The sequence below is a fragment of the Colletotrichum truncatum genome, assembly GCF_014235925.2.
Source record: "Colletotrichum truncatum strain CMES1059 chromosome Unknown Contig_0008, whole genome shotgun sequence".
NCBI classification, from domain to species: domain Eukaryota; kingdom Fungi; phylum Ascomycota; class Sordariomycetes; order Glomerellales; family Glomerellaceae; genus Colletotrichum; species Colletotrichum truncatum.
The window spans coordinates 178,367-201,880 of record NW_027222405.1 but is presented as its reverse complement, the minus strand read 5'-3'; the positions used below and the strand labels follow the sequence as shown (position 1 = coordinate 201,880).

Here is a 23,514-nt window from a genome sequence, read left to right as displayed (position 1 = left end):
TGCTACGGCACTGAGGGAGCCAGTGAAATGTGCCGAACGTAAAGAATGTTTGTAGCAACTCCCGATCGCTGAGAACTGTTACATTCGAAGACAGTCTCAAACTTCCAGGCAGTCACCCATTTCAAGAAGAGGAGGAAAACATGTGCTCCCTGTATTGCAATATCAGATGCCCAAAAGACCTGCTGCGCAAGGTGAAGGAGTTGGATCTTTGTTGTACATTATTATTCAAGAGTGTCTCGTTCAGGCTTGGTAGAATGTGGGTTGTTGTAGATATCTGCCGAGTTGTTTGGCACACCATCGTTCGTTGAGTATGAAGATAAGTAGCTCGGCGTTTGAGCTTTTCGTTATATGATGGTTAAAATAGTAGGAGTCGGCTAAGACTGAAAGGCCAAATTAGGCACCTGTAATGTAGCTAGAGGCCTGATCTGGACAGGTTATTTCAGGAGATCTGAGAGCCAGGTTCGGCACGCGGAGCACATATTGTAGATGGCTCAAAGTGAACTCGATAGATGAAAAGGGTTGCAACTTTCAGGCGAGCAATGAATCGATAACACAAGTACCATGTCTGTGATGGGCGAATTCGAGATTTCTGTCCGGTGCAAGCGCCCTATCGTACCCATGATCCAAGGTTAGCCACCAGAGTATTTGATATTGTTTAACTCACTCTATTAAACTCAACCTTGTGACCCACCGGTAACCTTAGCCACTTTGACTAGCCGTTTATTCGTAACGTTGATAAAGAAAGACGATAGTTTCGGTGGCGTGGGATAGTCTCCAAGGTGCTAGCAAAGCTTATAGTTGTCATTTCGGGAACGTGTCCAGAAGCAAGGTCATGTCCTCGCCTACAGGCGTTAGCTTTTGCTGCAATAAACAGATTCGAAAGCTTTTTTCCCGCAACACTTTAGCGTCTGGGATAGTTTACGATAGTCGACTTTTTCCTGAGAAATCGAAACTACGAAGCAATGGACTCCAAACGACCAACGGCGCTCTTCGAAACCCTCAAAATGAAGCCATTCCGAGTAACCGAGGATGCTCGGTCACTTCTTGACCTCTGGTTCGTCGGTTTGAATACAATAGGTACGTACACTTAATATAATGATCCTTCCTCGGCTGCCTCAGTCATTCCCCCCCTGCTTTTTTTTCTCAGGGCCATCGCGCGGCGCAAGCATGCAGCCCTATCTTTTGGGGACCTGGCCTGAAGCGCCAGCGTGCGGTGAGTACGCAGTCAGCGACAGAGAGGCTCTCCTGAAAAGAAGTCGAAGGATCACAACGGGGGGGCTGGACGCGAGCTGTACGTTTTGGGCGTGGTTTGCGAGTGCTCACGTAGTCGTGGCCAGGAGATGGTGGGAAGCAAAACACACTACCAAGACCCGACGGCGCGGCACGGCGGGCGAGAGCATCTCTAGTTATTGGAGTTCGTGTCGTTGAAATTAGCTTCAAGCAGCGTTCAATCGGACACAGAGAATGGGATCATCGTCCAATCGTATACCGCAGAATGGTCGACGTTACCGAGGTTCGACGAGGGGGGGAGGGGAGTAAGGATGGCTGGTTGGTGGTATGAATGACTTTGATCATCACACATGTACGTGCACCAACTCTGGGTCGGATCTTTAATGGATGGACGGCGGCTGTTTGGTGATGGAGGGTGGTGTGTATGCATCCTCGTAAACCTGGAGGGAGGGAGGGAAGAAAAAAGGGTGCATGATCTGAAATGCGCGGCGGAGCGTTGCCAATCATGACGGCGGTTTGATTGATGGTTGCATACGCCGTGGTATGTGAGGCGCAAAAAGAGACTGGCAGCGAGAAAGTTGTGTCTAGGCCTGAATCTGTCAACGTGCCAACGCAAGGGAGGCTGGACCGCGATGTCTGAGCCAAGGGCATGGTAGTGGAAATGTAGATGTCTTTTTTTTTTTTTTTTTTTTTTTTTTTGGTGTGTTTCTTTTATTTTCTGACTCTATTTTTTTTCGCCTCCTCCGTGATGATTGGCGGTAAGGGACTACTACATCAGGGGGATGAGACATCACAAGCGATGACCGCTGCGTCGGGAATGGGCCATTACTTCTCCCCCGGCGACATGTCATTTTGATGCATTCGACGATTTGTTGGCGACCGGCCTGCGCGGAAAGAGGGTTACACTTGGGTACGCCAAGATCAATGGAGCTATCTTGGCGCCGGTGACAGGCGAGGGTTCTTGATGGATGACACTGGTTTAATGAGGTCTTGTTACTAGCTATCCGGGTTGGTTTTTGGGGCTTGAATCAAAACAGTGTTGAAGACCCGAAGAGAGTGTTGACGGACAGGCTAGTCTCGGGGATCGAAGCGGAATCCAGTTGTAGTGCGCACACACCAGTCATGACTCCGTCCCATTGTTTTGGTGTACTGTTCTTCTTCAGCATTCCAGCCTAGACGCTGCCGATCTATCATGTAGAAAAAGGGACAGGTAAAAGAACAAAAAGGTGGTAGTCAAGAGAATGACTGATGGGGCATTACCCAAGCTTGCAGTTCGGATTAGAGATCCATTCTTACGCATCTCGCTCTCCACATGTTATGTCACCACTGCAAAGAGATGTTCACACGTTTTGTCATCACATGGAGGGCGTAGGTGAATCATTACCTGGTGTGTGCGTGAGTATTATGTGTTGCGCTTCCATCCCTGGGTGGCCCTCTCATTCAAGTGCCCTGCCCTGCCGCCCGCTTTGTCGATCATTCTTGCTTGCCCCTCTGCCCTGCCCCCCCCTCAATGCTGTAGAAGCAGGCAAAGACAGAAGAATGTTAGGTGCCGTAGTACGTAGTACGGTACGTTTCTCAGGCCTTCATCGCGTGGACTTGCATGCCTTAGTCTCAGCTTCGCGTCTAATACCGAAATGGGCAATGAACCGGCCGGCCGGCCAATCGCAACTCGCCAAGCCGTTCCGGCGTAAAGTACCGAGGCGACCGGCCGAACCAAGACATTTCACTCGGATCAGTCGAACCCCTTTTGGCTGTTAGTAGGTCCCGTTACCCCGGCTTTTCGATTGTCTGTTCTCTGATCCGCCCACCTTTTCCTTTGAGATTCCTCTTTCGCCAAACACACTTGATACGGAGAAAGCTGCGGTTGTCAGCGGGCGGGGGAAAAAAATAGGGGAGAGCGGCGGCTGCAAGCTATCCCATCTCCACCACACACACACACACACACACACCCTATCCCCATCCCGAATTGTCTTCTACCCCGCAGTGAGTGGTCGGGACGAACCCACTTTCTTTCGTACCCCGGATTTGACGCTGGTCTGTGTTCGTTTCTGGGTGGTCCGGGAACATGGGGCTGCCAACTGCCAACCGCACGAGATGGAGCTGAACATGGGCCCATGGGAAGGGGTGGGAGATTGCCAATTGAAAAGTCCGGGGAACGTGGGCGGCGGTGTCTTTTTTGCTGAGTGAAATCCTGCGCGTGTCTTGCTGTCTCTCTGGGCCCTGAATGTCTCTGGGCAGCTGTATGCAGCCGCATGCCATCCTTCTTCCCTTTCCACATCATCTCTAATGCGCCCACGCCTCGCCGTACATCGTGACAGGCTCCCATCTTGGATGTGACCGCCACCCTCGGTATCTTCTCGTCGTGTTTTGGGTTTGATTGGTCCCCCCGCAGCAATGACATGCCCTAGAGGCAGCATTCAAGGTGGTTCCCCCCTCCCTTCTAGTGTAGACCCCCCCGGACGAAGGCGGGGAGGATTTTGGGGCGGCGACGGTCTTGTGTCCATGTCTTGTCCCTCGCGCCTGGCATCGGGTGTGTGTCCTCTTTTTTGGTTTTTTTCTGGGGAAAGGAGGAAAACAAGGGACGCCAACGATTTGGATGGTTTCGTGCGACTCTCGTTAGCTTCGGAAGGGAGGTCGGGGGTGTGACTTTGACCTGGGGGGAAACTGGGGTAAACGGGATGAGGGGCCTACAAAAAGAGGAGTATATATCTTTAACAAACGTCGTGTCGTCCGATACTACCTCCCTCTCTCTGTTGTCTTCGTATCAGTTTCCCAAGACTTCGGCTTCTTTTTTAGGGTTTGATAAACCTTTTTTTTTTCCCTGGCTTCCGTCTTCGAAACACGGATATCCCCTTCCCACAGCTCCAATACAAAACCAAACAGACAGCCCAGCTGGGTTCAGGTCTCGTGTTACGCGACCCGCATCACCCAGGTCTAGCCCTTTTATTCTGAGCGATCACACCCCCCTTGACCGCCCAGGAAAAAAAGGTGACGCACGTAGTTGCAGCTATCTTCCTGCGATTCTTTGTTCGTTCGACAGTATTTGAGACTGCGATTCCCAGGCCTTTTTCTCTCCCTTGCAAGCACCCGCAACTCTCAACTCAGCCAGTCGGACTTTTGAGTGAGAAAACATACGACAATCAGCTGTCAAGATGAGCCATCACGCTTCGGATCCCGAAAAGGCGGGCTTCGAGCACGCCGACGACACAGTCAGGTCCAACTCCATCACCGGCTCGCAAGATGTCGACATTGACGGAGGCTTCACAAAGGAGGAGCAGCGCGCCATCATCCGTCGTGTCGATCGTCGTCTCGTCGTCACCGTTGGCGCCATGTACTGTGTCTCGCTGATGGACCGAACGAACTTGTCTGCCGCGGCCATTGCGGGCATGACCAAGGAGTTGCAACTTTTCCTCAACAACAGATATGTAAGTCAACGTTGTGAGTCGGGAGGGGGGATGAGCTGATTGGCGTGGAAGTTGCTGACGGGTTGACTGAAACAGAACATTGCCTCGCTCCTCTTCTTCATTCCGTACATCATCTTCCAGCCGCCCTCGACCATCATCGTCCGTAAGATTGGTCCCCGTATTCATCTCGGCGGTCTAACTACGCTTTGGGGTGCTGTTATGATTGGTATGGGCTTCGCACGAAACTACACCCACCTGTATGCGTGCAGAATTCTGCTCGGTGTCCTCGAGGCCGGTTTCTTCCCCAGCTGTGTCTACCTTCTTAGCACGTGGTACACCAGATGTGAGTCGTCCCTGAAAAAAAATCCTCCCCCTTAAATGTCGTGTTGCTGAGCTGACCAAAAAAAAAATCAGATGAGGTCGGAAAGCGATACTCCGTCTTCTACCTCCTCGGCTGCGTTGCTTCTGCATTCGCTGGTATTCTCGCCTACGGTCTCATGCAGCTCAACGGCCGCGAGGGTCTCACCGGCTGGCGCTGGATCTTCATCATTGAGGGAGTCCTGACCTGCGCCCTCGGTATTGCAGGATACTGGCTCCTTGTCGACTTCCCCGACTCCAGCCGCAAGTCATGGAGCTTCCTTGGCGAGCGCGAGCGTGCTTGGGTTGTTGCCCGCGTAAACCGTGACCGTGGCGATGCTCACATGCCCGCCTTCAACCTCAGGAGGTTCCTCAGCGCTGGTCTTGACTGGAAGATTTGGGCGTACGCCATGATTTTCTTCAACACCACCACCGTCTCGTACGCCCTGGCCTACTTCCTCCCCATCATCCTCCAGGTCAACATGGGTTTCGACGTCGGTGCCGCTCAATGCCTTGGTAAGTCTCATATTACCAAAACCAAATTGTTTGGTTTGGTGAGGAAGGAAGCTAACAAGCCTCACACAGTCGCTCCCCCGTACGCATTCGCCGGTATCATCATGTTCGGAACCGCCTGGCTCGGCGACAAGTACAAGTTCCGCGGCCCCGTCATTCTTATCAACATGGTCTTCTGCATCGTTGGCCTGCCAATTATGGGCTTCGCCAACAGCACCGGCGCCCGCTACTTTGGCGTCTTCCTCACGACCGCCGGCGCCAACTCGAACATTCCTGCCGTCATGGCGTACCAGGCCAACAACATCCGTGGACAGTGGAAGCGCGCGTTCTGCAGTGCGACCCTCGTCTCGTTCGGCGGTATCGGTGGTATTGCGGGCAGCTTGCTCTTCCGCGAGCAGGATAAGCCGCACTACCGCCCGGGCATGTACGCTTGTATTGCCTGCAGCATCTTGACCGTCATTCTCGTCGGTCTGTTGAGCCTCGACTTCCGCCGTCAGAACGGCAAGGCGGATAGAGGTGAGAAGGAGCTTGAGGCGTCAGATGTAAGTTTTTCCCCGTTATGAAGTCCCGATATGATATCCGAAGCAAATACTGACTGAAATAATCAGGAGGGTGCCCAGCCCGGTTTCCGGTACACCTACTAGGGGAATGACAGGGGGGAGGAGGATGTTATGAATATCAATAATGAGAGGGAACCGGGAGCACGTTGAGGATTTTTTTGAAAGAGTTCTGAGGGGGCAACGACTGATTTAACATACCCGTAGTGAGACAAATGAGTAATGAGAGAAGCTGAAACACATAAAAAAGATGTGCGGTGTGCCATCCCTCGTGATTTTTAATGAGATCGGCCATCGTGGGAGTAGCGTGTGTGAACCGTTTAGTGATCGAGTTCTTTATGCCGAGGCATGCGACGGACGCGGGTAGACGAGAGGCGCATGGCGGCAGCTGCAAGACTCGTCTGGCAACCCCCCGCGCTAGGCGGTTTCGGCGAGTTCGGCCATGTTGGTTGGATGGATGACTCCGTGGCCGGCTGGCGAGGTCTCGTCACTCGACACCGGGGCGCTCCGCCGTTTACGCCAATTCGGAGGCTAGGAGGTTGAGGCGAGCAGTTCATAAGAGACACTACGTAAGTGTGCGCCCTTGCGCCCTGAGGCTTGATGGTAACCGACTGTCACATGCGCTTTCTCAGTCACGTTTAGTGGTTTGATGATCTGGGTCCGACACTTGGTGGGAGCGGCAGGCCTGGATGTTTACTCATGTGCTCCGACTGACTTTGTTTTCATATAACAATGCGCTTCAGCATTCTTCTGGTGAAGGCAGGCGGTGGCAGAGGCGGGCGATGACGCAGGGAATTAATCACTCATGATGAAGTCGACAGTGCAATGGTCGCGATGTGGCTTCACAGCAGCTCTGACCGACATGATGGAACTCTATCGTTTCCTGGATCGAAGCCACGAAGCCCGTGACCTTCGTACCATTAAAGCCATACCGGGCAACGAATGAACTTCTCTGGCCCAACACCAAACTCATGAAATGAACTGAGTCGACGGCGCAGGGCCAACAGTTCATTGCCATGTCTGCTTGGCCAACATCAAGTGAATTAGGGTTTCTCACAGTGGGAACCGCTCGTGATCCGGGTAGGCTCTTTCATTGTAGAGTTTTCATATCTGAGGCGGCATTGATAGCACGTACGACCGTTCACGAACGATCATGGGTAAGTGAGTATCTCGGTAGTTCATGGCGTTTCAACTCAACTGCCATGCCCGCTCGAAGATCGTGCATCAACTTCAGATGAGTATGCTTTGAATATGCCACGAGTGGTTCATCATTTTCCTGGCGGTTCCCGATGCTCAGTACCACCCTAGACCCTAGACAGCCACCTTGATGGCGTGAAAGCAGAATGCGCATCAAAGTTTTAAGGGGGTTGACCAAGATATCCGTCAGTCGTAATGCGGTTAGTAGGCGCAAGCTCTGTGGTTTTATGCAAACACTCAGGTATCACCACCATTGAAGCGCGTCTCTCACCGAGCGGCTGTTGCCCTTGCTTCCAAGTCATAGCAAGCGGTGCAAGCCAAACTCGGCTTGCTTGAGGCAAGACGCGAGTCTTTTATTGAGCTCTGGGCTGCTTGGGTTGCCACCAAGGACGGGTCGGAATTATTAAGAGTATTGGCAGACTTCGAAAGGGAGGCAGAGCTGGCAGTACCTTAGCACCAAGACTTGTCTGATTTAAGTTTGCAAAATGAAAGCCATATATAAAAAGTATAATGAGAGCTCTTGGCAGGGGTCGAAGGGAATTGTTGGCATTGAGGCGGTGTTTTTATTTATTTCTTGGACGAGACTCCTGACGCGAGGGTCGAATTGGGCTTAATTAGAGAAACGGGTAAATAACTGCGTTTTCCGCTGGGCGCCAACTGGGCAAATCGTGGCATTACTGAGCAACCCACTTTAACGGTAACGGAATTTACGGCCTCCAGCCAATGAAAATAGACTCAATGCAGTTTTGCCATGATGGGAAGGCAACTTGAGCAAGGATACGTACCGAGCCTGCCGGTTTGCATGGACTTTCTCTGGGGGGAGTTGCCGAATTGGGGGGGCGACAGTGGGGTTTTGATTGGAAGGTGGCCTAGTGGGAAGGAGGCCTGGGAGGGAATGGGAGGGAAGGTGGAAAGGAAGCACCAGAAGCAAGCAGGGAAGGCAGGAAGCAATTAGCACACATTTATTAAGACAAAGTAAGCAAGCAGGATAAGCATGCAGGTGCAGGTACCTGTGCAGATAGAAACAGTGGAAGGTGCAATGCAATGCAGGTGCTGCTACTCCCAAAAGTTAGTAAGGACAATTCGTCAATCTCGTACCGCCCCTGCTAAATCTGGAGGGAACGATACCTCCGCTCTTTCGTGCTACGTAGTAATGCACTCCAGCAGAGTCAGTGCCCCCCTTCCCAGCGATCCCGTTCTTTCCACATCACGACGGTCATTTGCGGGCACTTTCCAACGGTAATGTATCTCGTCACCCAAACTCCTATGGGAGATACCTCAAGATGTCCCACTAGCAATATGGCTGCTACCGAAGTCTCCGGGGGAGTCGCCAGCGAGGCCACGTTCGTTTTCTGGCCGGCCGGCGTATTATAGGTTTTTACTCTTTCTCCTTTCCTCCCCGTCTCCTTTGAGCCTCACTCTCGATTTCTGTCATTTTCTTATTGTTTTTTTTCTTCCTCCCTCCCCATCTCTTCTTCACTCCTCCGTCGCATATCGATATCCATCTTGTCCGACCCGAGAGGCAGCCCCCCCGTTACCCACCCCCCGTCCAAAGATTGCGGACCGAACCCAAGCCAACCCTCAGACCCCCCCTTGCCGTCGCGACCGAGGGTCCCCACGTAGGCATTCGCTTGCTCTACTCGCCTCCCAAGCGCTTCTTCTTTTCTCGCCTTTACGTTACGTACCCAAACCACGGTACTGTAACCGTATCTCACCCGCCGTACCATACCAAGACCAGACCTGGCCTGATCGCAGAGTCGAGACGACCGCCTAGACACCACCCCTTCTCGTCAGTCCTCGTCCGAACCTCGCCAATTGCGTTGCGACGCCGTGACGTCGCCCCGCCCCCCAGGCTCAAGTCTGTGACACGTCTGGCTCCAGCAGTCTCCAAGTGCACAGGGGAGCGTCGTACTTTTCGAAACAGCCCGTCATGGCGCGAGACACGTTTTCTACGGCCTTGTCGCCGTCCAAAATCCCATCTTCTCTTCTCGCAGCCTCATTCATCCTCACATCTCTCCCCATGGCTCTCGGTCACGAACACGGCGTCAGCCACATCCAGGAGGGCGAGACGGTCTCCCAGGAGCCCATTGTAAGCGATGCCGTTCTTCTTGACAACCTCTTGTCATGCCAGCCGACCGCGATGGCAGTCTTGCCTATGGATACGGAAAGCTGACTGCGCTTCGAACAGGATACTATACTATGGATACACATCTTCATCATGATGCTGGCCTTTGGGGTCATCTTCCCCGTTGGCATGGTTCTCGGAGTGAGTGGCGAACCCTTTCCAATTCAGTACGGTTCTCGATAATGCCTCGAACATCTGCTAACAAGATGCCTCTTTTTTTTTGTTGGTTTGTAGATCACCAAGAACCGCTGGCATGTTCCTACCCAAGTCCTGGGTACCGCCCTCGCCATTCTCGGCTACTTCCTAGGCCACATGCACAGCGGCCGACAGTTCGTCCACAATAATGTTCACTCTGGCTTCGCGGGCTGGTTGATGTTCCTCCTCATTATCCAGGTCGTTGTTGGCATCTATTTGAAATTGCACCTCGAGAAGGGCATCAATGGCAAGATCCGCAGAGTCATCAAGCCTATCCACGGCGTCCTCGGCAAGGCTTTTCCCGTCTTGGGTTGGACTCAGTTCCTCTTCGGTGGCATCACCTCGCTGGGTTTCTGCCAGGCTGACCACCTTGGCCAGTGCCTGGCCCATTTCATTATGGGTAGCGCCTTCATTGCGTACGGCATCATTCTGACTCTGCTGCTCCTCGTTGGCCAGGTGTGGCTCCGACGCTCTGGTCGATCCCAGGAGTTCTTCGACAGCATCGTCATTGCGGCGTGGGGTTGCGTTAACACCTTTACCGAGCACCGCTGGGGCAGCGAATGGGTCAGGAACGACTGGCAACACACTACTATGGGCATCATTTGGTGGTGCGCTGGTCTGGCTGGAGTCTGGCTCAGCCGCGACCGTGACGGAAACCCCCAGCGCAACTTCATCCCCGGTTTTGTCATCTTCATCACCGGTTGGGCCATGTCTGCGCATCCCCAGGACCTGCCCATCAGTGCCATGACCCACGCCATGTTCGGCAAGACCCTGATGGCTGCCGGTCTGACGAGAATTATTGAGGTTGCATTTGTGGTTAAGGACGCCCCCGGTATGTCTGAGGATGGACGCAAGACCAACAGCTTCCAGTACATTCCCGTCTTCGTAAGTTTTAGCCAACTTTTAATCATGTTTCCGACTCTAATCCTTTTTAGCTTCTTTACGCCTCTGGGTTCCTCTTTATGGGTGCCACCGAAGAGCAGATGCACCTTGTTGCCAACTCTGGTCTCGATCACGTCTCGTACATTCTCATTCTCTACTCCTTCGCCTTTCTCGTGTTCCTCTTCACCAACATGCTTATCCACCTCTTCGACCGCAACACCAATGTCGACGGCAAAGTTAATCTGTCCAACGGGGCACCGGTGGCAAATGGCCGCGTGCAGGTGCGGGATGCCGAAGAGTTTGAGCTGGAGGGTCTGATGAGTGATGACGAGGACGACACGCGCAAGCCCCTGCGGGACGACACTGATGACGAGCAAGCTTTGGGCAGCCCCAGTACGGTTGGAAAGAACAGCGATCGGGTGGCGCGGTGAGAGAGAGCATAAAAAACGAAGCTCGGCGGCAGTGAGATAGATAGACAGGGTCGGCATTATGCATTCGGGGTTGGCGTTTGGATCCGGTTGCCGCATACTTTTTAATGGATTGGAAAGCGTCTAAACGGACAAGAATCTTCCTGGTTTTTTGGGGCTATGGAGTGAAGCCTTGTTTTGCTGAGATCTTATCTGCTTACTACGACACGAACTCTATCGGACAGCCAAATTTTCATGTTGGGTAGAAGTAGCAATAATAGGAAAGTTCAAACTAGGCACAAGGGATGAAATTCAGAATCTAAAATTGACTCGTGGTGATTCCCCTGTGATTCCCTGTCGTGTCCCGTCTCTTAGTCGAGCTGCCCATGCCTCGCCTCGGTGTAGGGGAAACACACATATTGGTCGGTGTGTGAGAGCTTTGAATGTGGGGCCGACCTGCGGTGCGGGGCAGATCTGGACCCCCGGGCGGCGCATCCCACCTGGTGCTCCACTAAAAAAAAATCCCAGAATGTCGCTCTGAGATTTAGAGCCGATTTTGCCATCCTATTCCTTTTCCTACGATCGATCCCCTTCTCTTCTTCCACCTCGACACGCATTCATTTCAACCTCCGTCGCCCGATCGATCACCGCCACCATGCCGTCCGTCAAGACCCCCAACCACCGTTGCAAGAACCGCCTGGCGGCACAGGCCAGCAAGGCCAAGAAGGTGCGCCAGAAGAAGTCGGAGGAGAACAAGCACAAGATTGCAAAGGTCGACACCATGCGCGGCGCGCGCCCCGGCCTGTTGCCCACCAGCGGACCCAATGCGCCTCTGAGCAAGAAGAAGGCCAAGAAGCTCGAGAAGAAGATTGCGCATGCCATCAGGAGGAAGATGGAGGCCGAGGGCGAGATCGTAATGGAGGGTACACTTTTCCCCTCCCTCCCCACCTTCATACGTCTTTGGGAGAGGACGGGTTAAAGGGCTAACCAGTTTTTTTGTAGATGCCGCTGAGGAAGCCGACGAGGAAGAAGACAAGGCTGCTGATGAGGATATGGAGGTGGAGAAGATTGAGTAAATTTGCCGTGTTTTTTTGGGCGCGAGGGAATGGTTACTGGTTAAGACTCGAGAGGGCAAATTTATGGAATTGGATTCACGGGGAGCAGATATGGCCATGCTTCGTAAGTATACTTTTTTTTTTTTATCTGTTCCTTTTTCTCTCTCCAAGGATGATCTATCATGCTAACCTGCCCAAGTCTAGAACTGCAATGCGCGTATGAACCCAAGCCCAAATACAAACGAAATTGATACCCCCCAATTACCAAGACCATTTGATGTCACACGCTTGATATGCCTTGATTTACCAGTCGCTGTCCGAAGATTTGTGTCCTCGAAAGTCGTACGCATCGCCTGCTGAGGACCGTTTGTCTGCGTCGGACTGCCGCTTCTGCAGAGGCTTACGTGCGGGAACGGTGTAGCTTGGCGTTACTCGAGCGAGGCCATTCGGGCCGGAAAGGGCGGGTGCCGCTTCGGCATGGTTGTGATAAGGGTTGTGTCCGTAAGAGTCCATCGATACCTGGGTCCGACGATGGTTCATGGACACTCGAGGTGCTTGGTCGCCGGGTTGGTACGCCGCAGCTGGAGGAGGTACGGCCTGACCGCCGCCGTCGTCGTCATCGAAGGAGAACTTTGTCGAAGACGAGTTAACGCGACTCACGGGCGGGATACGAATGGTGGAAGCCGTCGAGGGCTGGCCCCAGTAGTGCGACGACGCAGCATACGCGGGCCGGGGGCTCGGTGGAGGTACGGCGGTGTACTCCAGATCGTCCCCGCGTGGAACTCGAGAGGAGGTCTCGCAGTTGGCTGACGACTCTGGCAGAAGGCTGAAATGGCGATTGCGCGAATCCGAGTCCGTGTTGCTCGGCATCTGGTTGGATCTGTGCGAAGCCGGCACCGATGCCTTTGGCGAAGCTGGACCATTTACCCAGCGACGGAGGTAATCCTTTCTCTCCGCTAATTCAGCATCAGAGCCGGGTTGGCTACTGAGTGTGCCCAGCTCTGCCGGCTGTGGTTCGCTTGGAAGCGACTTGCTGGCATCTACGAATCGGTTTACGCCGGAAAGGGTGTCCGACGACGCTTGTCGAGGTGAGGCATAACCCGGCTCGTGGATCTTCGGTTCCGCCGTTCTCTCCCGGCGATGCGCTTCCTGGCTAGATGATTTCTCCCCAACTGCGACACACCAAATCGATTTGTCGTCGGACGTCAGCAAATCATCTATGGATATGCACCGGCGAACTCGGCCCCAGCCACTTCTCCCTTGTTCGTTCCACGGGTCGGCCTCCTTGGGATGGTCTGAAACCTGACCGAGCTTCGAGCCCGGGTGGCTGGCGCGTTTGTACATGACGGACGGCGTCGAGGACATCGAGGCCGATGCAGCATTGTTGCTGGATCGTGTCCACTTTCCATCGCCAGCGCGAGGCTTCGTCACGACGGATACACTGGTGGGCCAGGCACATGGGCTCCCGGGTTCGTTGTCGCTGGTTTCAGAGCATGATCGACCACCAGCCATGAAGATGTCGTCAGGCTCCTCCTGCATTGCGAGAAGAGTTGATTCGCAGGCCGGATCACCAACGAGCGAGTACTCACTCAGACGCTGAAGCTTTGAGAATGCCAACGTAGCATCAATGGCGTTTTTCCGACTGCCGGATGAAGATTCCGTGGGCAAGGTAGATGGCACTTGAAGCGCATTCTCGCGCGTGACGGGGCCAAAGGTCGGCGTGCTTCGATACAGCGTCTCTTCGCGCATCGGAAGACCCATGGGCTTTTCACGGCAGCCAGGCATCTGCCTCGCCAGGGGTGGTCCCGCATCCAGCTCGGACACCTCCACGGGAGCCTGTTGCTCCTCTGGGACGACGGGTTCAAGAGGCACATCGCTTAGGCGCCAGTTCCGGAGAATGCGTCTGACCGCCCGAATGGCGCGGTTCTGCTGCTGCTCGCCGAAAAAAGAATGGTTGATTTCGGTGCCAAAGTCGTAGAATTTCGTGTTCTTGCCCTTCGAGACGCCGGGAGAGTTGAAAAACGAGGGGACGTCCTCGGAGAAGCGGTCCTCGAAGATGATCTGGCGCAGGAGGTTCGTTTTGGCTAGCTCGGCGGCCATCTTGTGCTCGGAGAGACGGGCTTCGCGCTCGTAGAGCATGAGGATTTGGGAAGTGTCCATTTCGCGGAGAACAGGGAAGGCGTTCAAGAGATTGCCCTCGGCGGTGTCCCTTAGAAGGGGATGGCCGTCGTTGAAAGGGACGTTGGTGGGGGAGTTGTGGTTGAGCGTAGACGGGGTGTTCATGGGTGTTTTGGTTGCGCCGTTGGTCATATCCAGGACGCTGCTCGTGCCCGCGATGGGCTCTTTGGCAGCCACGCTTCCGCCGCGCAGCTGCGAAGACAGACCTGGTGTGTCGTGGGACGGACCGCCGTCCTTCCCCTTCATCATGAAGAGGTTGCCGCGCTCAATGACCTGGTTTGTGGCTTCATGTAGAGAAAGCCAGTTTGGAAAAGCGGGCTGGCAGGGGATACCGCTGATCGGCGCTGACCTGAGGAAGTCCTCGTGGGCGCACATGAGGTGGCGAAGAGAATGGAAGGCGTCGTGCCAGCCGACGAGATATCCTGCCTGTTCGCGTTCTTGGGAATGAATACCGGCGTGCTTGGTGATCTCGTTGCGGAAGATTTGACAAATATCTACGAGGACCCCGTGGGCATAGTAGCCTTTATCGGGGAGGGCATCGACAAGGTTCTGAGATTCGTTGGTGAAGGCGTGTCCATGGCTGAGGATCAAACGATCCTCAGGGATAGGACCAGGGGTTTGGTGGTTGGTTTTGGACATTCTCAATGTTGCTTGGTGATCCGATGAGTTGATTGTGTGAGAATGTGTCGGTTTGTGGATGATGAGCGGGTGGGCAGAGAACTGGAGATTGATGAGGATTTTAAACGTTGAAATGATGCTAATTGCCCGGAAGCTATCCTTCTCATCGCGTCTGAGGCTTCCCAGGTGCCGGTGATAGATACAAAGGGGACGTGGTCGCTGCCTACAACCAAGACATTCCTGAAGAACTACGAAGGTATCATAGTTGTCTGTCAAAGAGATGAGATGAAACCCAAGACAACTTGCCTTTCTTCAGGTACATGTAGGCGGGATTTCTTTGAGAGACGTGAGACGAGACAGCGTGACCTGTTGACTTATTCTTTGCAAAGATATCCATTCATAAGATGAACCGTTCTCTTTCTATGACTGCCAGGTTACAATGCCATTTGGAGTGTTGGCAGGGAATCAAGAAGACATCAGCTGGGGCTTGGATTCAGCCAGGGCCCAGAACCAATCTCCTGCATATCACTGACTTTGGCTTCTTTGTCAGTATTGGTCAAGCATTTCTTTCTGCAATGCCCCCCACCTTGGCGCGGGAACATGCATGGGAAGCCCGAATTTGAACTGCACACAAACAAACAGTCCTTCCAGAAGCTTACTCTCCTGACCACTCACTCTCACCCCAGGGCCCAACTCCTGGTCCTTTGTAAATCTTGCCACCCTTCCATACCCAGCCAATGTTGTCAATCTTTTGGAGCACCTTCACATCTTCCACCGGATTCTCAAGAACGCCAATGACGTCCGCCTCGTACCCAACCTTCAGCTGCCCCGTCTTGGGCGCCTGGATACCCACGCTCAACGGCCCGTTTGCTGTCGCTGCTTTGATGGCCTCTAGGTTGCTCATGCCTGCCTTGACGGCCGCCTCAAGCTCCATTGCCATGTTGAATCCTGGCCCAGTGTCTGTGCCTAGCGCAATCGGGATCCCTGCTTTGATGGCCATCTGATAGGCCACCAGGTGGTTCTCAGCGCATAGCTTGGCCTTCTCCCACACGTGTTTCGGAATCCCCTCGCCACCGCTATCAAGGAGAAGATCCATAATCATACGGGTGGCAACGTAAATGGTGCCTTTTTCTTGGATCAGGTCGATGCACTCCTGGTCCGCAAACGACACGTGTTCTACGGTGGTAACCCCCGCCTTGACGGCCGCCAGGATGCCAGGCTTGCCATGCACATGAGCCGCAACGGCGCGGCCCTGGCGTGTTGCCTCTTCGACGATACACTGCAGCTCTTCAGGACTGAACTGTGCGTACATCGGGTTGTCGTCTCGGGACATTACGCCCCCAGATGCGAGGATCTTGATGCATTTAGCCCCACGTCGGATCTGGAGTCGCACCGCCCGCCGGCACTCATCTACGCCGTCCACGAGCATACTCGGGCCTGTGCCAAAGTGGCCCGCTGTGACCTGCGATACGCCTAGGTTGAGCAGCACGTCACCGGCGGGCAGCGAGAACACGTCGCCATGTCCCGCCGTCTGGCTTAGACACGCTCCCGAGCTGTACACGTTCGGTCCCACGATAGTCCCTTCGTTGATTACCCGACTGATCTCACACCCCAGGCCCGCCACATCCCGCATGGAGGTGTAGCCTCGTTGCAAAGCCAACCAACACGCGCGCGTGAGTCGCGCACCGGCGGCAGCGGGATGTTCGGTGACGAAGCCGAGATACGGGTCATTGTTGCCCGCGTCGTCGGGGCTACCCATCATGAAATGCGCGTGGCAGTCCCACAGACCCGGCATAAGGTATGGCACAGTATAAGACCTGTGAGCGGGCGAGGTATACTGCGAAGGGATATCTGATTGCGGGCCGATCCAGGAAATGAGCTTGTCGGTTATGACAAGGGCGGCATCTCGAATCGGGGTGCCGTCCCCAGGAATTAGGAGGCCTGCCTTGATGACTGTTATGGTGATCTTCTTCTCGGGCCCAGGGGTCCCATTTTGGAGGTTGGTAAAGGGGTACTTGGGGCGAATTGTCCCGCCGAGGCTTGTCGAAAAGATTTGGGCTGGTCTTTCTACTAGGCGCCTCGTCATTTTCGAAATATCTTTTGATCTGAGGAAATAGGGAAGCGGGGTCCAGAATTGGATGAAAATGTAAGAAGTAAGATTTGTACTTCAGTGACAGTTTGGGTTTTTAAGTGATCTGCCGTTCGTACCGTACACAAAAAGCACTTACGGTGTGTCCAGGAAAGGAAGCTCAGAAACCTCGAAGTACCATTGACCAATCGGCTGGAATAGAGGCAGGGGTTTGGACTGCTTCTCCTTTAGTCAGACATGCATCACCACCAGCCTATGAACGGAGGTTCCCCTCGGCTAGTGGCCTTCGGAACTTGGTCAAAGTAAGCATTGTGGGCAACTTCAGTATCAAACGAATCTGACCATTGATATCAGCTGCAATCGTTCGCGTCTAGGAAGATGATACTTCCGCAGAACAAATGGGCTGTATGGCTGCCTGGCGTATCGGAGTAAGGTATGTAAGGTAGGGCACAGTCTGTAAAAAAATAGGCAGAAGATCTATAGTCATTTTCTCATGCTATCCTATTATACTCAATATTGTGTCTGGCATATGCTTCGTACAATAAAAGCCGTTGTAAATCTTTGATATTTCTGATTGTTCATCCCTGGGCTCGGTAACCAATTACCAGATTTGTTGATCATCTACCAACAGGTACCTCACACAGCTTGGATCCTTTGCTGGTCTTGTTCCTAAATAGCTCAAGCGTACCAGTATCCCACAGGCAATGTACTTGCGTTGTTAACATACTTTCCAAAACCTCAAATTGTACATATTCACACATTACATTTTGACTCGTTCATGTGTCAAGGAACGTGGCTGTGAAAATCAGCAGAGGTGGCTAGACTGGCGGTGACTGAGTATTGCTCCTCTTTTTAAGCTGCATCACAAATTAGCAAGTTACTTGAGACGCTATGAACTACTTGCAGTATTTTTTATTTACAATAGTAAGCCCAGCCTTATAGAAAACATACTTGAGCCGCGTTGCTATGCTTGGTGTTATAACTCGCGGTGTTGACAACCTAGCCCACTTCGGAAGTCCAGAAAGCACGACCAGGGGATCGGCGGGGTTGTGGGCCATGAACAGGCCTCATCAAGGGAAGACCAGTCCAAGACACTGCTGTGCAGGTTTATGCAAGCCACCAACACATCGTGGATCCAAATATTGCTTTTTACCAGCACCTCGCAGCAAAGGGCCGCCAATTAAGGCCACAATTCGTAATGTCCTAGGGAGGGTCACCAGGGGGTACGAGTTCGTCAAAAAATAGCAACGTATTTCCCCGTAAACAGTGCAACCTCTCTCCTGCATCACCAACACCAAGGTTTTGCCCAAATAGATGTTCACTACCTTGAGTTCATCATGCGCTTTGTTATTTATCTCGTGGCGCTCATTGCATCGGCGACCCTGTCAGCGTCTGCTCCGGTTGCTGACAGACCATCTCCGATCGAGTCCGGCCTCCGCCTTGTCAAGACATCCGAGGCTGATCCTGGATCCTGGGTCACAGAGGATGACAAGGATAGAATGAGGCTTAATGGTATCAGCTTTTACGATATCACCGACATTGACGTGTGTAGTAATCACGCTTCCGGGGAACAACACTGACACATTGGGCAGAAAATAGATGATATCTCGGACGTATCCAATTCTCTGGAGCTGAGATCAGTACTTGCGAGACAGACAGTCACTTACCCAACTCACCTGTCGCATCAGGCCAGAACACAATGTCTACTTCCAAGGGTGAATACAGATGGTCCCAAGGTTTGGCTCAAGAACATGACCGAGTGAGTCTAGAATCGACCACCCACCAAAGATGAGTGATGACAATAACAGTCAGATTCTGGAATCGACACTACCGGTCTGTCAACGGCACGCTTGCGGCGACGTGGGTGTTTGACTTGGTCAAGGACATCGGCAGCCCCAATCCCCTTATCGAGGTTTCTCAGTTCCCGCACAGTGCCTTTGACCAGCCGTCAGTCATTGCCAAGATCCCTGGTAATAGTTCAGATCTCGGTATGCCGATAACCAGAGGGCGGTTCATGTACATGCACTTACAGCTTTTCAGTCATCGTTAGCGCACATTTTGACTCCACGGGAGGAAGTCCAACTGCTCGGGGCCCAGGAGCCGATGATAATGGCTCTGGAGTAGTTGTTATTCTGGAAGCCCTCCGAATCTTCGCCCAAGCCAGGTATAAGCCCGAGAACACCATTGAATTCCATTTTTACGCTGGGGAAGAAGGTGGTCTGCTCGGCTCCCGGGATATCTTTAAAGATTACAAAGCAAAGAACAAGACGGTTCTGGCGATGGTGAACCAAGATATGGCAGGCTACTCGCCCAGCGGCAAGATTTCAATCTTCACCGACTACGTTGACTCAGGATTGACTGCATACTGCCGACTTATTGCAGAAGAGTATACTGGAGAGACCACGGAAGACACCTGCGGCTATGCTTGCTCTGATCAATGGAGCGCATATGACCAAGGATTTCGTAAGTGCAGTTCTGACGACAAGAAATCTTATGACTGACTGGTGCTCACAGCTGCGGCTTATGTTTGCGATGAGGTCATTAAAACATCTAGTCCGTATATTCACAGTTCAAGAGATGTGAGTTTGCCTCCTACCAATCTACACCGCACTTTTGGTTTCTTAACATCATCAACAGACTTATGACACGATTCAGTGGGACGCTATTCACCGCCACTCGGTTTTCACGGTGGCTTTTTTGGTTGAGGCATCATATTTGTAAAGAAAATACATATAGATCGACATCACCTAATACCGTATGCTCCTGAATGCATTTTTAGATCCCTCCAACGAATACAGTTAGCATTTAATAGTTTCGACCCCAATTTGCTTCTGTAAGTTGATCGTGATAGATGCTCCCGCACAACTCCACTTCGGCCCACAAACTGGAACAAAGTCCCTCGAATCGGCTCCCATGACATCCACCTAGTCACCTAGGGTCTTCATCATCATAAATTGCGCCGATGGTTTAGTGGTAAAATTCTCCGTTGCCATCCAGCAGCGTCGGGGAGCCGGGGGTTCGATTCCCCCTCGGCGCAATCTTTTTGAACCCAGTAGCTATCCTAGCTAATAGTTTAGAGTTTTATAACAGCTAACCACACCCAAGGATGGCCCAGGGACGAGCTGGGAGCGTTTCTGATCAACAGGTCCTTGTCCTGTTTACAACGGTCCGGGTACGAACTGAGAACACAGCTCCTACGTCTACTAGGTTAGTCAGGTTTATAGCTCTAACAGCTATCTAACATCCTTGGCAGAGAGCTTATATGAATAACTCGATGATAAATATGTCTTACATATTACTAAAGAGCATGGAATGTACATCTCGGGAACGACAGAGAACATTTCGTTGGCAATGCCCCCTACAAGGTGATCCAAACACATCTGGAAACTATCTGCAAGGCTTACACGTTGCTTTTTATCCTTGAAAGAATCCTTTGCTAAATTCGGTCCATTGAACACAGGACACCGTAACCTGAAGGTGGTTATCTAGGTAGTTAACGCAATCAGGCGAATTGTGATTGTTTAACATGTGGAGTGCCGCATTTCTCGCGACAGGATTGCTCATGACTCGTTTTCGACGGGCTCGTTACACAATGCCGGCTTGACTTTTGCTATGAACTCTTCAAGCCCGCCTAGCATGGCCTTTGGTTCCTCCCACGCCGGGAAGTGTCCGCCCTATACCTTTTCGTAAGCCTTCTGCCTGCTCTTACACTAAAAAGCATCACAAGTGTCCCTGGCTTTTATCGTGACTTACCCTCTCATAGTCTTTGTAGAAGACCAAGCTGGGAAATGTTTTCTCGACCCACGCTTTTGGTGCTGGAACGAGCTCAAGGGGGAAGTTGGATACGCCGAAGGGCTTGGTCTGTGGTAAGGGCACACTTGGAGGAAAGCGATTGGAATAGATGCATCTTGGGTAGGTGTCTGTAAGCCAATAGAGCGTAACGTTTGTGAGAATCGTTGAGAGGGGAAGCGGAACATCAGTCCAGTCGCGAAGTTTTTCGCCTATCCTACCAAGACACTTGTTAGGGACCTTGAAACTTTGCTTCTTTATAATGATTATAGAGCCTAGAAACCTGCGAGCCTGGCGAGGGAAGGTATGTTCTAGAGGCTTTTGCCGTGACTTACCAAGCTAGCAGGCTTAAAGGATTAGACGCGATAGCGAGGCCGATGGTCCCGGGCTTCGTTTGATGCATAAGAGAATACCCGAAGCCTGTTGCGAAGAAGCCCTGCGCCTCCGCTAGTCGTCGCCTATCCTCTTCAGTATAATCGTCCATATGGGGCGGCACAGACTCTTTTGTAGCAAACAGCCCGTTCACTGTGAAACTTGTTAATGTTCGAATCCCATTTTGGAAGTTTTTGAAGGTCTAATGGAGATCTAGCTTCACTTACAATGAAAGGCTTTGCAGCCGTGGAAGTCCTGAGCTAGTAATCTGGCTAAGAGCGTCCCTACATCACCGCCATGGGCAATATATCCATGGCCGAAGCCAAGGAGGACCATGAGTTCATTTATTATCTTCGCTCCGTCGTTGAGAGTGAATTCTGTATGCGAATCTTCCTCACCATGCTCAGGCGAAAACTTAGAGAAGCCGTATCCTGGCAATGAAGGAACAACGATATGGTACGGGAGAGTTTCGGGCGTAAATCTGTCCCTCAGAAGATCCAGAATAGGGAGGTACTCCAGAAAACTGCCCGGGAAGCCATGAAGAAGGACAACAGGAGTTGCATCTTTATGCTGGGAGAAGAGGGCTACAAAATGTACGTCATAAGTAGTGCCGCTGTATTTCCACTTTGAGCTCAACTCCGAAAGTGGGATATTCAAGGTGAAGTTTGGGAAAGAATTGATGCGTTCTTCATCCTTACGCCACGAGAAGGTGGATGGATTAAGCCATGCAGTTTTGGCGTCTGTTAGCCACCTGTGGGTTGTCCCAAATGATGATTGTGAGTTCTCCCAAGTAGACGACCCGATTTTGGACAGAGAGATTAAGTCAAGCATTGCTTTGAGATCGGATTCTGGTATGGAGATGGTGAATGGTTGAATGGTAGAAGAAGCATTTGCGGGAAGTGAGGCGAATGGCGCCGACATTCTGGCTACGAAGTTATAGAACTCACTGTTCAATGTTATCCAGTTGACACAGTAGATTTCACCCGCAGGAAATCTGAGGGTACTCCTGTCCGTTTTATAAGTCTACTAACTATCAGGAAGCTAAAAGCAGAAACATTGTCTTGACTGTGTGCTGAACAACATGCGCGCCCCTCCTTCGGTTCCGACGCCGTTATCATGTGGGCACCGTCGGGACCGTAAGCATGCATCCTCGGGCACTACAAGCTGTGAGATACGGGAAGCTCGCATCAGCTTGAGTCGGTGATTGGTGGAAACGAGCTGTGCACTGGCTGACCGGCGCCGGCGTGATTGAAGCTCTGAGTCTTCGCATTGCCCCGGGCCAAAGATATGAGGTTCATTTGCATGACAAACTAGCCATTGGCAGAAGTGTGACTCACAACTCAAACAACCTGCATTCCACGCACCCCTACATTCTACGTGGCACCAAGTTGTAATAAAGAGTCGTCACTTTCCAAAAGAAGACCCATCATCTTACTAGCAGTTCAGGCTAACAAGCTGCACCACAAAGCAAAAGCTTCGGTGATGACGCAGATGTATCATTACCCCCTGTTCTGCACTATATAGCTACGCTAGCCAGAACCTCAGCTAGTTGCGTCGTAACAACATTGACAGCCGGCTGGGGTGGTCGAGACACTTCGGGGCCAGGGACCTCTCGGCCGTCCACGAGGCGGTCGAGTGGATCAACGCTACGGTGTTGCTTACGCCTGGAAGGCCGTCCAGTCGAGACGCTCCAGCGGCTGCATGCATCTCGCCTAATGACCAGAGCAGCCGCGTGTTAGGCCGCAGGGAGACGTCTATGGGCAAGTACAAGTCGGTCGGGCAACGGTTCCTAGGTTTCTGCCTCCGGGCGTTTCGGGCGGACCGGGACAACGCTATAGAGCGCTTAGAAGCCCGGTTCACAGACAAACAATAGAGCATCCTCGGGGAAGTCAACTGGGAACTCGGCACCCCGAGCGGTGGCCCTAACACCCACCACAGCGGGTTCTGGAGCGAGAGCGAAGACGACGACAGTAACAGCGATGATAATAAGCACGGAAGGCCGGCCGGTAGCAGCAGCAGTCGTCGCTGCCAAACGAGGCGAGAGGGCGGATCGGGATCAGAGGCCTTGCTCAACCGCGCGGTCTTCCATTTCATAGAGGCCTCCCTCAAGGTACGCGTCTCAGGCGAATTGTATCATATGGTCGAGGCTGGGTTAGATATATACACATGGATAAATAACTTAGAGTGTATTGATTATGTAACTATTTTGTGACGGCGAAAACGTAGACGGTGAATCAGACTTAACCGGTGGGACTTCTGTACACAAGTCTTATGAAGCCTTTCCGGGACACATACCTTAGTGCCGGGGCCACTTCAAGTCTCCCCTCTTAAACTACCCTGAGAGATAATAAGTGGATTATAGAAAGATAGGTTAGATAAATAGGCACATAGCAGTCAGGCTAGAAAATGTATAAAAGAGTGACTTAATTTAGAAAGAGGGCATATGCGTGAGAAAGCATATACTTACACGTCTGCGGTGTGCGTTTCATTAAGCTTACGTAGACACACCTCCCTCGGTATGTTCGGTGAGCGTTGACACTATCGTC

At 52.4% G+C, this 23,514-nt stretch overlaps 7 protein-coding genes across 7 annotated transcripts, besides 1 other annotated feature; 4 read left to right on the top strand and 3 right to left on the bottom strand.

The window, feature by feature from the left end:
* Window positions 1-4,382: 4,382 nt before the first annotated feature.
* CTRU02_211533 (phthalate transporter) lies at window positions 4,383-6,148 on the top strand (the record flags this gene model as incomplete). The annotated part of the gene is made up of 5 exons (XM_036732078.1): window positions 4,383-4,655; window positions 4,731-4,977; window positions 5,049-5,507; window positions 5,577-6,046; window positions 6,113-6,148. The coding sequence occupies 5 exons, from the start codon at window positions 4,383-4,385 to the stop codon at window positions 6,146-6,148; spliced, it is 1,485 nt and encodes a 494-aa protein (XP_036576157.1).
* Window positions 6,149-9,188: 3,040 nt separating this feature from the next.
* CTRU02_211532 (uncharacterized protein) lies at window positions 9,189-10,891 on the top strand (the record flags this gene model as incomplete). Its single annotated transcript, XM_036732079.1, has 4 exons — window positions 9,189-9,347; window positions 9,447-9,524; window positions 9,618-10,463; window positions 10,514-10,891. The coding sequence occupies 4 exons, from the start codon at window positions 9,189-9,191 to the stop codon at window positions 10,889-10,891; spliced, it is 1,461 nt and encodes a 486-aa protein (XP_036576158.1).
* Window positions 10,892-11,522: 631 nt separating this feature from the next.
* Window positions 11,523-11,943, top strand: CTRU02_211530 (uncharacterized protein; the record flags this gene model as incomplete). Its single annotated transcript, XM_036732080.1, has 2 exons — window positions 11,523-11,790; window positions 11,870-11,943. 2 exons carry the CDS (start codon window positions 11,523-11,525, stop codon window positions 11,941-11,943), a joined length of 342 nt encoding a protein of 113 aa, XP_036576159.1.
* A 282-nt stretch (window positions 11,944-12,225) lies between these two features.
* CTRU02_211531 (uncharacterized protein) lies at window positions 12,226-14,739 on the bottom strand (the record flags this gene model as incomplete). Its single annotated transcript, XM_036732081.1, has 1 exon — window positions 12,226-14,739. The coding sequence occupies one exon, from the start codon at window positions 14,737-14,739 to the stop codon at window positions 12,226-12,228; it is 2,514 nt and encodes an 837-aa protein (XP_036576160.1).
* Window positions 14,740-15,373: 634 nt separating this feature from the next.
* Window positions 15,374-16,804, bottom strand: CTRU02_211529 (amidohydrolase; the record flags this gene model as incomplete). The annotated part of the gene is made up of 1 exon (XM_036732082.1): window positions 15,374-16,804. The coding sequence occupies one exon, from the start codon at window positions 16,802-16,804 to the stop codon at window positions 15,374-15,376; it is 1,431 nt and encodes a 476-aa protein (XP_036576161.1).
* A 1,340-nt stretch (window positions 16,805-18,144) lies between these two features.
* Window positions 18,145-19,528, top strand: CTRU02_211528 (peptidase family M28; the record flags this gene model as incomplete). The annotated part of the gene is made up of 6 exons (XM_036732083.1): window positions 18,145-18,353; window positions 18,396-18,566; window positions 18,620-18,795; window positions 18,848-19,270; window positions 19,322-19,386; window positions 19,445-19,528. 6 exons carry the CDS (start codon window positions 18,145-18,147, stop codon window positions 19,526-19,528), a joined length of 1,128 nt encoding a protein of 375 aa, XP_036576162.1.
* A 203-nt stretch (window positions 19,529-19,731) lies between these two features.
* Window positions 19,732-19,800: a sequence feature (Short protein (CTRU02_211527, KAL0932564.1) was converted to a misc_feature.).
* Window positions 19,801-20,367: 567 nt separating this feature from the next.
* CTRU02_211526 (epoxide hydrolase) lies at window positions 20,368-21,889 on the bottom strand (the record flags this gene model as incomplete). The annotated part of the gene is made up of 4 exons (XM_036732084.1): window positions 20,368-20,481; window positions 20,561-20,813; window positions 20,932-21,121; window positions 21,196-21,889. The coding sequence occupies 4 exons, from the start codon at window positions 21,887-21,889 to the stop codon at window positions 20,368-20,370; spliced, it is 1,251 nt and encodes a 416-aa protein (XP_036576163.1).
* Between the last annotated feature and the right edge of the window lie 1,625 nt (window positions 21,890-23,514).